This window comes from Orycteropus afer, unplaced genomic scaffold (genome assembly GCF_000298275.1).
Source record: "Orycteropus afer afer isolate SDZICR_OR568_19922 unplaced genomic scaffold, OryAfe1.0 scaffold00110, whole genome shotgun sequence".
NCBI lineage: Eukaryota > Metazoa > Chordata > Mammalia > Tubulidentata > Orycteropodidae > Orycteropus > Orycteropus afer.
Genome location: NW_006921697.1, coordinates 3,311,480 through 3,325,434, shown reverse-complemented (window position 1 = coordinate 3,325,434; position 13,955 = coordinate 3,311,480). Strand labels below are relative to the sequence as shown.

At 40.9% G+C, this 13,955-nt stretch overlaps 1 protein-coding gene across 1 annotated transcript in view; it reads left to right on the top strand.

Annotated features, from left to right (window-relative positions):
• The window catches only part of SH3TC2 (SH3 domain and tetratricopeptide repeats 2), a 122,650-nt gene that overhangs the window by 67,748 nt on the left and 40,947 nt on the right, over positions 1-13,955 (top strand). The window contains exons 9-12 of the mRNA XM_007943588.2: positions 8,021-8,154; positions 10,643-10,684; positions 10,809-12,506; positions 12,614-12,794. Of these exons, the coding sequence (XP_007941779.1) occupies positions 8,021-8,154; positions 10,643-10,684; positions 10,809-12,506; positions 12,614-12,794 (2,055 nt within the window). The remainder of the gene's footprint in view (positions 1-8,020; positions 8,155-10,642; positions 10,685-10,808; positions 12,507-12,613; positions 12,795-13,955) is intronic.

Sequence of the window (13,955 nt, the reverse complement as noted above, 5' to 3'; positions counted from 1 at the left end):
AGCCATGATATTTCCAATCACCTCGTATGCATGTGAGAGCTGGACAATGAATAAGGAAGACCGAAGAAGAGTTGATGCTTTTGAGTTGTAGTGCTGGTGAAGAATGCTGAAAGTACCATGGACTGCTAAAAGAATTAAGAGATCTGTCCTGGAGGAAGTGTACCTGAAATGCTCCTTGGAAGCTAGAATAGCCAGACTTCCTCTCACCTATTTTGGTCATGTCAGAAGGGACCATTCCCTGGAGAAGGATGTCATGCTTGTTAGGGTGGAGGGTCGACGAAAGAGGGGAAGGCCTTTAATGAGATGGATTGACATGGTGGCTGTGATGATGGGCTCAAGTATAGCAGGGATCATGGAGCTGGCACAAGATCGGGCAGTGTTTCGTTCTGCTGTGCATGGGGTCGCTATGAGTCGGAAATGACTCGACAGCACCTAACAACAACAACAGCAACAATTTATTTCATAAAAAGACTGTCAAGCATAACCCAAAATGCACAAACAGCAGAAGATAAACTAGATGAATGGGACCCTCTAAAAATTAAATTTTTATGTGCTTGCAAAGACTTCTCCAAAAGAGTGAAAAGAGAACCTACAGACTGGGGGGAAAAAAAATGCAATAACCTATCTCACAAGGGACATATCTTTAAAATTTATAGAAAACTCCAGCACCTGAACAACAAAAAGACAAGCCAATTCAAAAATGGGCCAAAGACATGAATAGATACTTCACCAAAGAGGATATTCAGGCAGCCAACAAACACATGAAGAAATGTTCATGATCATTAGCCATTTAAAAAAAAAAAAAATAACTGCCCTTGAATTGATCACGACTCATTGACCCTTACTTGGGTTTCTGAAGCAGTATGTCTATGGAAGCAGATTGCCCAGTCTTCCTTCCAATGAGTGGCTGGTGGGTTTGAACCACCAACCTACTGGTTATCAGTCAAATGCCTTAGGCACTGCACCACCAGAGCTCCCCATTAGCCATTGTTTCTGTTGTTGTTATGTGCCATCAAGTTGGCCCTGACTCACGGTGACCCTTCTTTGGGTTTCTGAGGCAGTATGTCTATGGAAGTAGATTGCCCAACCTTCCTTCCAAGGAGTGGCTGGTGGGTTTGAACTGCTGGCCTTCTGGTTAGCAGTCAAGTGCTTTAGGCATTATGCTCCCAGAGCTCCCAAGTAAAAGAATTAAAGATGTAAATCAAAACAATAATGAGATACCATCTTGCCCCAGCACTAACAGCAAAGTTTAACAGGACAGGAAATAATAAATGCTGGCAAGGATGTGGAGAGTTTGGGACTGTCATACACTGTTGGTGGGAGTATCAAATGATACAACCACAGTGTAAAGCAATATGGCAATTCCTTAGAAAGCTGGAATTACAAATATCATTTGATCTACCAATCCCATTAATAGGTATATATCCTAAAGAAGTGAGAGCCAGGACAAGAACAGATAAATGCACAGCCATGTTCATCACAGCATTATTTACAATAGCAAAAAGATGGAAACAACCTGGGTCCCCATCAACAGAAGAATAGATAACCAAACTATGGTACATACACACAATGGAATACTATGCAACACTAAAGAGTAATGTAGAATCTGCAAAACACCATGTAATGTGGATGAGCTAGGAGGAAATTACACTGAGTGAAATAAGTCAATCACAGAAGAACAAGTACTGTAATAGCTCATTATTAAAGTCAAAAGTCAAGGATAGCCTTATATATGGAAGGAAGCTTTTCTCTGTTGGTTACCAGGGGTGGGAGGGGAGGAAACACTGAAAAAAAAAAAATCTTTTGCTAGTTATTTTAGTGGTGAGATGTGAGTTGTAATAAAATCAATCTCAGTCTTTGTCTTAAATATACTTAAAATATACTCTTGAATGATAATTTATCTAGGTATAGAATAACATCTTTGAACTGTGGAGGGAAAATATCAATAGAAAATTTCAAATCAGTTTGCTGGGGCTTTTATTTGTCTTTTCATAGAAGCAGCTTTTGCTTTTGTTGCATCTTTGTTTTCTATTTCATTGATTTCAGTATTTATTATTTTCTTCTACTTTCTTTGTTGTATTTCATTAATTTATATTCTTTCCCTTTATATTTAATTATTTTGTCCCATGAAATTGAACAATTAAATAAGATCGATAATTGAACTGAGGAAGAAACCTGAATAGGGTTATACTCTATAAAAAATGGAAACCATGTTTTTAAATTATATTATTTTCCATTATTTATTAGAAATTAAATTATGTTATTTTTATTTGTTTTGCTCAGGACTTGCTTCTACAGTCTGAAGATTTATTCCTTTCTTCAATTCTGGGAAATTCTCTGTCAATTTCCCTTTGAATGTTGCATCTCTCTCATTCTTTCTGGTCTCTCTTCTGGAATTCCTATTAGAGGTATGTTGCACTTCTTGTTCTATCCTCCACTTTACTAAATAGGTTCTTTTATATGTTTTATTCTTTTGTCACTCAAGGTTACACTCTGGGTGATTTCATCAGAACTATATTTCATTTAGGAGCTCTGGTTGTGCAGTGGGTAAGGCATTTGGGTGCTAACCATAAGGTTGATGGTTCAAATCCACCAGCTTCTCCATGGAAGGAAGATAAAGCAATCTACTTCCGTAAATATTGGAAACCCTATGGGGGTTTTTATGAGTCAGAATTGACTCTATGGCAGTGGGCTTCTTTCTTTCTTTCTGGTCTCCTTAGTTCCACTAATTCTTTCCTTTGCTGTGACTAAATCTACTGTGTAATCCATTTACATAGTTCTTAATTTTTATGCCTTGAGTTTTAATTTCTATAATTTGCATTTTGCTGTTTTTCACACATGCCTGTTTTATCCCCACCATGTTTCATCTTTAATTATAGGTTCTATTCATTCTTTTAATCTTTTGATCATTTTAACTATGCTTATAAATTATATGAGCTCTGCTGGTGCAGTGGTTAAAATATTTAGTGACTAATCCTAAGGTTGGTGGTTTGAACCCACCAGTTGCTCCACAGGAAAAAGATGAAGCAGTCTACTTCTGTAAAGTTATGCAGCCTTGGAAACCCTATGGGGCCGTTCTACTCTGCCCTATAAGGTTGCTAAGAATTGGAATCTGCTTGATGGCAGTGGGTTTGGTTTATTATAAATTATCTTTCTGATTATTGTTATATCTAGTTTTTGAAGTGTTAATTTACTTCTTTGTACATCTGGTGGCTCTCTTTTTTGGTAGTTAATTCTCTTGTGTGGCTTGTATTTTTTGTTTTGTCAACAATTTTAAAGATTCTCTTTACATGAATCCTTGGATGAGAGGGCATCCACGCATAGCGGTTTTGAATTTGCCTCTCCTGGAGCTTGAGGAATACAAGGATCAATTTTTTAATGGTATCTTCTGTGGTTGTGGTACTGCAGTCTGTAGTGTAAATTAAGATTCCACACTTTCAAATGGTGTAGTCCTGGGTGTTTGATTTTTTTCCAGAAACTCAGACAGATGGAAACTGTGTTTTGGGCAGGTGGCAAGGACCAATCCCCTCTTTAAAGAAGTAGCAGTCCTTCATGATTCAGGCTTTATACAGGGAACTTGTGCTTCATACAGGTCTAAGGTTACATCTGTCCTGGGGTAGGGGCATTCGAAGATGAGCCGAACTCTGAAGACTGCTATATAGATTGAGGATTCCCAGGGTCTCTGGGCCATCTGTTTCCACTTCCCCATTGGCTTTGGATTCTGCTTTTGATACTTGTTCCCAGAGATTTCCCTTTCTTTCTTTAATGCTAAAGTATTTATTAAAATCTTTATCTTTGTCACTTTTTATCCCTAATTTGTGTGTGTGTAAGATGGACCTAACCATGTGTGCAGCACCTCAGCCTGCCATGTTGCCAGAAGCCTTGCCATACTCTTTCCATCCTCACTTCCATGTTAGGATAGCCCTATGTAGTGTCCAACCTTCTTGGACCTTAGAATATTAGCAGATCAACTGAGAGGCCATGGATGCCAAGGTAGAAGACCTCAGATTCAGACTTACTTTTAGTACTTTCTAGCTGTGCAGTCTACTCTGGGCATGTCACTTAACCTTTTGGAACCTGTTTCTTCATCCATAAACACTGGTAAATACCTATTGTAAGGTTGTAGTAAAGAGTAAATAAAATAATAAATTCAGAAGTGCTCTGTAAATGTTAGGTTAAAAAAAATCGAGCATTATCTATTATTTTTGATCTCAATTAAAATTTATTTATTTATTTTTAAAAATTGTGATTTGGGTGAAACTTCACAGAGCTAATTTATTTTCCATTCAACAGTTCATACACTTTTTATTTCGTGACATTTATTGCAATCCCCATAATGTGACAGCTCTCTCTCCACTTCCGCCTTGTAGTTACCTTTCTGTGTCCTTCTTTCCTACACATTTGTGCCCTCTTATCTCCTTGTGCAAATGCTGCCCTTTTGTTGTTTTTTATGAGGAGTGTACCTATCTGGTGTAATTGTTCACCTTGTAAGCTTGTCTACTATTTGGCTTGAAGACACAGAAGTGAATTCAATTCCAGGTCCAAAGGGTAACTAGGGACCACAGTCTCTATCAGATCAGTAAGCCTGGTCTTTTTTTTTTTTTTTTTTTTTTTTTTTAATGATTTTGGTTGTGTTCCACATTTTTCTTATAGTCTATCTAGGATCACCTATTTTGATTAATTTCCAAGTGGTTGATAATGGTAGTAGAGCACCATCTAGTTCTTCTGTTCTCAGAGTCATGTAGACAGAGGCTCACAAGGTCCACTAGTCCCTTGGAGTAATTATTTCCATGCATCTTTGATTTCCTTCATTTTTATTTGCTCTGGACTTGGAGAGACCAATTGTTGCATCTTAGATGGCCACTAGCAAGCTTTTAAGACTCCAGGTATTACTCACAAAAGAAGGATGTAGAGCAATGTTTTTGTGTATTATGTTATGCCAATTGAGCTTGGTGCCCCCTGAGACCATGATCCAAAGACTGTGGGCCCAGTGATGAACTCTCTCAAGGTGTTTGACTGTGGTTAGGAAGTTATCATAACTTTGTCCCCTGTTAGATCTATTGTGTAGTTGGACATTCTTTTAGAACATAAAAATATGTACATAGAAATATCATCTGCCACACTTACATATGATCGTGGGTATATTGCCTTTGCCTACCTATGCTTGATCATTCAGCCTGTCTATGTATCTACCTGTAGATTGTTTGTTGTTACTAATAATGCAGTATTGTTTGTGTAAAAGTGTTCACCTTTGCTGTCCATACCTCTTATGCAACTCTCTGTGTCTTGATTTTCCTTAGTGTTATTGTGCTGGTCACTTGCTTTTGGTATATTGTCTTTCCATTCACCCAAATCAATGCTTGTCTCCTACTTATATAGCAATTTTCTCATCCCTGGTAACCAACAAACAGATTTTTCTTCTGTCTGTAAATTTTTCTTTTATTATTTGCAATTGTGGACTCATACAATATCTATTATTCTGTAATTCAGTTATTTTATTCAGCATAAAGTCTTCCAAGTTCATCCACATTGTGAGGTGTTTCGTGGATTCTTTGTTATTTTTTAGTGTTGCACAGTATTGCTCTGTGTATATGTACCATAGTTTGTTTATCCATTCACCTGTGGATGGATACTTAGATTGTTTTTATCTCTTTGCTATTGTGAGTAGCTGTGATGAACATGGATGTGCATTATCTATTCATGTCCTGGTTCTCACTTCTTTATGTTATATACCTAGTAGTGGGATTGCTGTATCAAATGGTATTTCTATTTCCAACTTTTTAAGGAACCACCATACTGTTTTCCATGGTGGTTATATCATTTCACAGTCCCACCAACTGTGTATGAGAGTCCCGATCACTCCACACCCTCACCAGCATTTGTTATTTTCTATTTGAACGTCAGTATTATTGCTGGGGTGAGATGATATCTCATTGTTGTTTTGATTTGCATCTTTCTGATATCTAATGAAGGTGCTCTGGTGGTGTAGTGGTTAAGGAATTTGGCTGGTAACCAAAAGGTCAATGGTGCGAATCCACTAGCTGTTCAATGGAAGAAACATGAGGCAGTTTGCTTCTATAAAGATTTACAGCCTTGGAGACCCAATGAATGTCTCTGTGAGTCAGACTCGACCCAATGACAGTGAGTTTGGTTTTGGATGGCTAATGAACGTGAGTATTTCTTCATGTGTTTGTTGGCTGCTTGAATATCTTTGAAGAAGTGTCTGTTTATGTATTCTGCTCATTCTTAAATTGAATTGTGTATCTTTTTTTGATGCTGAGGTGTTGGAATTCTCTATAAATTTTAGAGATAAGTGTCTTGTTGGATATGTTACTTCCAAATATTTTTTTTCCCAATCTGTAGGTTCTCCTTTTACTCTTTTGGAGAAGTCTTCTGATGCACATAGAATTTAGTTTTTAGAAGGTCTCACACATCTAGTTTATCTTGTGCTGTTTGTGTAGTCTTGGTTATGCTTGATAGTTTATTTATGCCATAAATCAGGGCTCCTAAGTTTGCCTTTATTTTTTCTTTGATGACCTTTATAGTTTTAGGTTTCACATTTAAGTCTTGATCCATCTGGAGCTAGTTTTTGTGTATGGTGTGAGGTATGGATCTTGTTTCATTTTTCTGCAAATGGATATCCAGTTTTGCCACGACCATTTGTTAAAGAGACTGTGTCTTCTCCACATAATGGATTTTGGCCCTTTGTCAAAGATCAACTCTCCATAGATAGATGAATCTATTTCTGGATTCTCAATTCTGTTCCACTGTCTATGTGTCTGTCATTGTACCAATACCAGGCTGCTTTGACTATTGTGGCTGTACAGTAGGTTTTGAGATCAGAGAGTGTGAGACCTCCTACTTTGTGTTTCTTCTTCAGTGGTGCTTTGCTTATCCAAGGTCTCTTTCTTTTTCATATAAAATTAGTGCTTGGTTTTTCCATGTCTTTAAAGAATGCTGATGAAATCTGGATTGGGATTGCTTTGAATCTATAGATTGTTTTGAGTAGTATTGACATTTTCACAATGTTCACTATTCCTATCCATGAGCATGGTATGTTCTTCCATTTATGTAGCTCTCTTATAGTTTCTTGTAGTAGTGTTTGATAGTTTTCTTTGTATAGGTTTTTTTGTCCCTGGTAAGATTTATTCCCAAGTATTTTATCTTTTTGGTAGCTAATGTAAATGGTATTGTTTTCTTTATTTCCTTTTGAAAAATCTCTTTGTTGGTATAGAGGAAATCCCAACTAAAATTTAGTTGTAGATTTCAATTACATGCTGTCTTGAGGATAGCAGCTCTTATCATGCTGGGGAGAATCTGAGGATCAGGCCAAAGAGATGAGGGTTCAGTGCAGCCTGGTGGAAAGATCCCTGGGCCACATGTGAGGACTTCAGACTCTAGTTCTACTTCTGCCATTTATTAGTGGTGTGACCTTGAAAAGTTCATTTCTATTTGTCTCTTAAAGAGATGTAATACTATTTTTCTGTGTCATGGAATCAGATCTCAACAATTGTGATAGGTCTTCTGACCATAGTGAAACTTTCTTCATTGTTCTTTCAGATTGTGTCACCAATCCGTAACTTTTTCCTGAAACAAATTAAGAAATAAACAAATAAATTTCTTTTTAATCGTCGTTTTCCAATTCTTATATTTTAGGCAGCCAATTCTTACTCTGTCATTACTAATGGACATAAAGTGGTCTCAAAGAAAGGGAAGGAATTGAAGAAAGGAGTTTTGCTCTTTCTTGAGAGATGATGTTTTAATGGAAGTGATGTTTCATTTCCATTTAGAGTTACCCAGCAACCACATAACTCAGCTCTCCATGGATGAAATGATAATAGTTATTCTCTCTTGGTAGTATAAATACTTTATGCAACAGCAAGACAAGGAATGAGATTCCAGTTGTGGACAAAATGGGTTGATGGCTGTATGCTCTTCAGTGTATTCTAATGTGGAGGCAGAAGGGGTCATATCAGGAACCTTGCACTGATCTGTTTCCATGTCTTTTGCCTCAATGCAGGAGCAAGAACTCTGCCTTCTTCAGTGATGAGGAAAGATGCTCCCTGTGGGTGCTGGAAAGTGAGAGGAGAGCAGAGTGTTCCAGCTTCCTCCACATGCTTGCTCACACTGATATAACATCTGTTTACAGGCTTAGTGAGTGTTTATTCCCTAGACCTATTTGAAAGCCCAGATACCTCAAGATAAAGGATAATGTTTCTAAACAGGAATAGAGTATCTCTAATGCCATGAATGAATTTGGAGTTTTGCCACTACTCAGTTGATGGCCCTGGTCATATTTAATTGGAAGCATTTTCACTTTTGATCTCAGATCATTCTGGGGTTACATGGGACATGTTGCCTAGAAACTATGGGATATGATGATGTCAACTCAGCTATGCCAAAGGTGGCCAGCCATATTAGGCCTTCCATCCTAATCATGGAGAAGAACTTCCTGAGTTGTGGCTAAGATCTCTCCTACTAGGGCTAAAGTAGGTCTAGGTCCCTACTGACAAAGATGGGGTTGTTGATTTCTTTGCTCATTTTACAGACTGGGAAACTGAAGGACCAAATGAATTACTGCCTGAGCCAAAATAAGAGCTGAGCTCTTTTAACTGCTATTCAGTACAATTTCCTTTTCTTCACACTGCCTCTGACACAAAATGCCATTGGACAGTTGGGTGCATTAGCGTTGGCTCCTGTTGGCCAGGAAATGCTCATATTCATCAGGCTTATTAATAATCCCCTCTAGCACCACCCTTCTCCCCTCATTTGACTTTTCTTCCATATGCCTCTCCTGTGTGATCTCCTTCAGTCCTGGAACTTTGACTGGCTTCTTTCTGCTGTGGGTCACAAATTTATATTTACAAGCCTCAACTTTTCTCATTGGCTGCAGACCTATTTCGTTCTCTGCAGACCTATTTCATTCTTTGCCTAGAGCTCTTATAACTATCTCTGCTAAAAGGATATGGGGGCGGCTTCTGACATCCTCTAACTTCACAAGGATATAGAAGGATCAGCACAAGCTTAATTCTTCTGAGATGGAGGTCACACATGCTTCCACCCTCTAATCTTTTTTTTGTCAATTCTGGCACCAGCTGTCCCTCCGATGGCACCCATTGCCTGTTGGGTTTGATAATTCATTGTAATAGCCACACAGAGCTCACAGACAATACTCATGATTATGGGATTCATCAGGGAAATTACAGGCTACAACTCAAGATCAGAAGCAACTCAGGATATAGTTCTTCAGTTAGGACTGCTTCTTCTCAGCCTTGTTACTAGCACACTTTTCTCTAGCCTTGGTCTCTCAGCCCTCTCCCCGCTTGACCTCTGCCCTGCTCAGGCAAGTGTTACAAAGCTCTTTTAGCTCTCTGATAGGTGCCCAGAGAGGTACCCCACTCTGCCAACAAGATTTGCCCAAAGGCACTCAGTTTTCTCAATCTGTGGGTCAGAAAGACCACTGCCTTGTCTTGTGCTGGTCTCTTGGTTCTGCTGCCTCTGGTGCCATCATTCCTCTGCCACTGTTTCTCACTGTCTCAGTGCAGAGACCTCAGGTCCAAGGATGCAATCCATTTCTTGCTCTTCTTTCTTGATGATAGTGAGATTCCCCCTTTCCACCTCTGGGATGGCTCATTTTAAGCCTAATGAGATGAGGAAACTGACCAATCCCCATATTTGGGTTCCATATTTCTTATTTGTGCAGCCTCACTCCCACAAGGGTGCCATGTATTTTTTCACATTATTAGCAAGTTATCTAATCCCCTTGGTGGGCCACAACAACCTCACATTTGTGTAATCCCACCCAGTAATCTAGTGGGAGTCACAAAGACCATGGCTAGCAAAGCCATACCAAGTAATTCATGCATCACAACCTCCAACTCAAAATTTCTGAAACTAGTCACTACTGTCTCTTCCCCTTGACTCATCTTAATAGGCACCTCTAATGCCTCTTTGGGAGCTCTGGTAGCATAGTGCCTAAGGCACTTGACTGCTAACGAGAAGGCTGGCAATTCAAATCCACCAGCCACTCCTCAGAAGGAAGATGGGGCAATCTACTTCCGTAGTGATACTGCCTTGGAAACCCAAGGAGGGGTTGCTTTGAGTCGGGTCCGACTTGATGGCACATAACAACAACAACAATGCCTCTTTATTTCTTCTCTTCATCATTCACATATGGTCACTCAGTCTCATCCACCTCATGATGCCCAGTGCCCAGCATATTGCCCACACTAAGTCACTGTCTGTGGTGGGTAGATGATGAGTGTTTGGAAGAAGGAAGACGAAATGATACACAACAAAATGTGAGGAAATTTGGGCAAGTCATCATACCTCTTTGAACTTCAGAATCTATTATCCCATGTATACCCACACGTCTTCGAATAGTTTGTGTTTTCAGCTTTTCTTCTTTGACTCTGGATCTCATTTCTACTTCAGTTTCCAGCTGTAAAGTGAGTGGGTTAAACAAGATGATCTTCAGGCTCTTGCAGCTCTTAAGTAGATGAAGAAGGGGAGAATTGTATCCAATTCTTTAAAGATGACTGGAGGCCTGAACTTAAAGCCAGAATCTTAGAAAGGGTCACGAGACATAGACATGGTGGCCCATTCTGACCTAATACCAGATCTATCCTTCATCTCTACCCAGGTGGATTTGAATCCATCCAGAATCTTCCAAAGGATCTGAGTGGTGAGTAGAGACCATGCTGAACCTGACCTCCAGTACTTCAGGACAGCACTTCTGCCCTCTTGTCAAAGCTGGCTATCTTGATTACAGGTGTTTAGGGTTGTTCAACTCTGCCTGTCCCTTACAGCATCCCAGCCTGAAGGGTTCAAGGAGGCCAGGCCTGGTGGAACCTGGGAGGAGCATCAGGCTGTGGGCTCCACACAGTCCAGCAGCTCCGAGGACTCCAGTCCAGAGGAGGAACTCCTCTCAGCTGCCTCTGACAGCTATCACTTGCCAGAGCCTGATGACCTTGATGACCCAGAACTGTTCATGGACCTAAACACTGGTCAAGAAGAGGAGGAAGCTGAGGACTTTGTCACCATATTGGCTTTTCTGGAGCATGAGGGTTATGCTGACCACTTTAAGAGCCTTTATGATTTCTCTTTCTCTTTTCTCACTACTTCCTTCTATAGCTTTTCTGAGGAAGATGAGCTTGTGGCTTACCTGGAGGCCTCGAGGAAGTGGGCCAAACGGAGCCACATGACTTGGGCTCATGCCCGGCTCTGCTTTCTCCTGGGCCGTCTGAGTGTCAGGAAGGTCAAACTCTCTCAGGCCAGGGTTTACTTTGAGGAGGCTATCTACATTCTCAATGGGGCATTTGATGACTTGCCATTGGTAGCTGCTCTGTACATCAATTTGGCTGCCATCTACCTGAGGCAGAGATTGAGGCATAAGAGCTCCACACTGCTGGAAAAGGCAGGGGCTCTATTGGCCTGCCTACCTGACCGTGAGTTTACTGCCAAAAATGAGCTCGATGTGGTGGTCTACTTGCTGCGTCAGGCAATTGTGGTGGGCAGTAACCCCCTGGAGGCCCGAGCCTGCTTTCTGGCCATCCGATTGCTTCTAAACCTAGGCCGGCATGAGGAGGTCCTGCCCTTTGCTGAGCGTCTGAAGCTCCTCTCTGGACATCCTTCTGCCTCAGAGGCTGTGACCAACATCTTGAGTTTTCTGTACGACAAGAAATATCTTCCACACCTCGCAGTGGCTTCTGTTCAGCAATGTGGTAATCAAAGTGTCCAAGGGATGTGTCTTCCTATTTGGCAGGTCCATCTGGTCTTCCAGAATGTCAGCAAGCTCCTTGGTGTCCCTCTCTCAAACTGGGATGAAGTTTCTGCTCTGGCCTGCCCAACACTTAGGCAAGCACTGGCTGCCTGTGAGGAACAGGCAGACCAGAGCATCCAGAGGGCCCTATGTCTCATCCTGTCCAAAATGTATCTCCAACACAGGTCTCCTGATGGTGCCATCTACTACCTGAGCCAAGCCTTAGCACTAGGGCAGCTGCTGAGTGAGCTGGAAGCTTTTGAGTCATCCCTCTGCCTGGCATGGGCTTATCTCTTAGCCAGCCAGGAGAAGAAGGCTTTGGATATCCTTGAGCCACTCTTAGGCTCCTTGAAGGACACAGAGAATGTCACCCAGAAGGGAGTGGTTCATAACCTCCTGGGACTGGCATTTCAAAGTGAAGGCCGGGTGAATAAGGCAGCTAAGAGCTATCTCCGGGCCTTGAACAGAGCCCGGGAGATGGGAAATGTGCGTAACCAGGCAGTGACTCTGGCCAATCTTGGCCATCTGACCCTTAGGGCCTGGGCTCAGCAACCAGCCAGGAACTATCTCCTGCAGGCCATCAGACTCTATTCTGAACTCCAGGCCAGCAAGGAGACAGACATGGAATTGGTGCAGGTACTACTCTGGTTGGCCCAAGTCCTGGTATATGGACGCCAGCTGGCCTGTGGCCGTCTTTGTTATGAAATGGCGTTGCTGTTTGGCTTAAGGCATCAACACCTAAAGAGTGAGTATGTCCTGTGGTGCTGAGAAGCATTAGACAAACATGTTAGAGCACATTTTTCCCATGTTCTATCTCAAGTCATTTCATTCATCTCCCTGCTTTATGTTCAGGTCAGCTTCAGGTCACCAAATCCCTCTGCCATTTCTACAGCTCTGTGTCCCCAAACCCTGAAGCATGCATCACTTACCATGAACACTGGCTGGCCTTGGCTCAGCAACTCAGGGACCGGGAGATGGAGGGGAGGCTGCTGGAATCCCTTGGGCAGCTCTACCGGAACCTCAACACAGCCAGGTGAGTCAGGGCTTAAGGGACAGTCCTAGAAGTATCTTTTCTTCCTTAACAGTTAATGTGTTGTCTCCCATAGGAAGCTAAACTCAAAGGCACATAGATTATGTAGGGCATCATGGCAAAGAGCATGAGCTCAGGAGTCACCACAAGGTGCAACTCCAGTGCCATCACTTCCTAGTTGTATGGCCTTGGGCACATGAATTAATTTTTCTGTGCCTCAGTTTCCTCATCAGTCAAAGGAGGGTAAGTATGATGTCTTAGTCACCTAGTGCTGCTATAACCTGAATACCGTAAGTGTGAGTGGCTTTAAAGAATAGAAATTTATTTTCTCATAGTTCTGGAGGCTATCAATCCATATCAAGGTCTTGGCTGTGTAGATTACTTCCTTTTTGGTAGCCCCAGTGTTCCTTTATTTCTTGCATTCCTTAACTTGTAGATGATCTTTATGTGGCTTCTATCTTTCCCTGTGTGTCCCCATGTCTATCCTTTTTTTTTTTTTTTAAACTCAGGAGTGATTAAGTTTGGGATCCACCTTACATTGATATGATTTCATTTTCATAACAAAAGGAAAACCACATAACAGGTAGAAGGGTCAAGAATTCTACACATATTTTTTGGGAACACAATTCAGTCCATAACAAATGCCTCTTATCTTATAACATTATTGTGAAGAATACATGAATTAATGACCATGAAACATCAAGAACAATGCCTGATGCAACACACAGATAAGGGTCAGTCACAACTAGCTATGTTACTACTAGTTTTGTGTTTCCCTAACAACCCACCATCTGACCCTGGCCCAAGATGCATGATTCAGAAAGGTGGCTGTTAGACCCTCAGGATGTCTTCATTATCAGAAGACAATTGATATTAGAGAAAGGATACTACCCACTGAAATCAAGTGTGCACACTTTCGTGGTAAAAAAAAAAGTTTCACTGGAACTGAAAATCATAAAACTAAGTTTATTTTTACCTTTTAGTTGAGAATAATTAAGAGAAGAGGGGAAGGAAGGGAAAATAGATGATAATTAAGGGGCAGATTTGATATGGATGAAGCAATTTAAAAAAGAAAGAAAGAAATAAGATTAGCCATTAGTTGATAGTTTTTGAAGCTAGGTTATGAGCACAAAGGGGTTCATTGTACTAGTCTTTGTTTCTGCT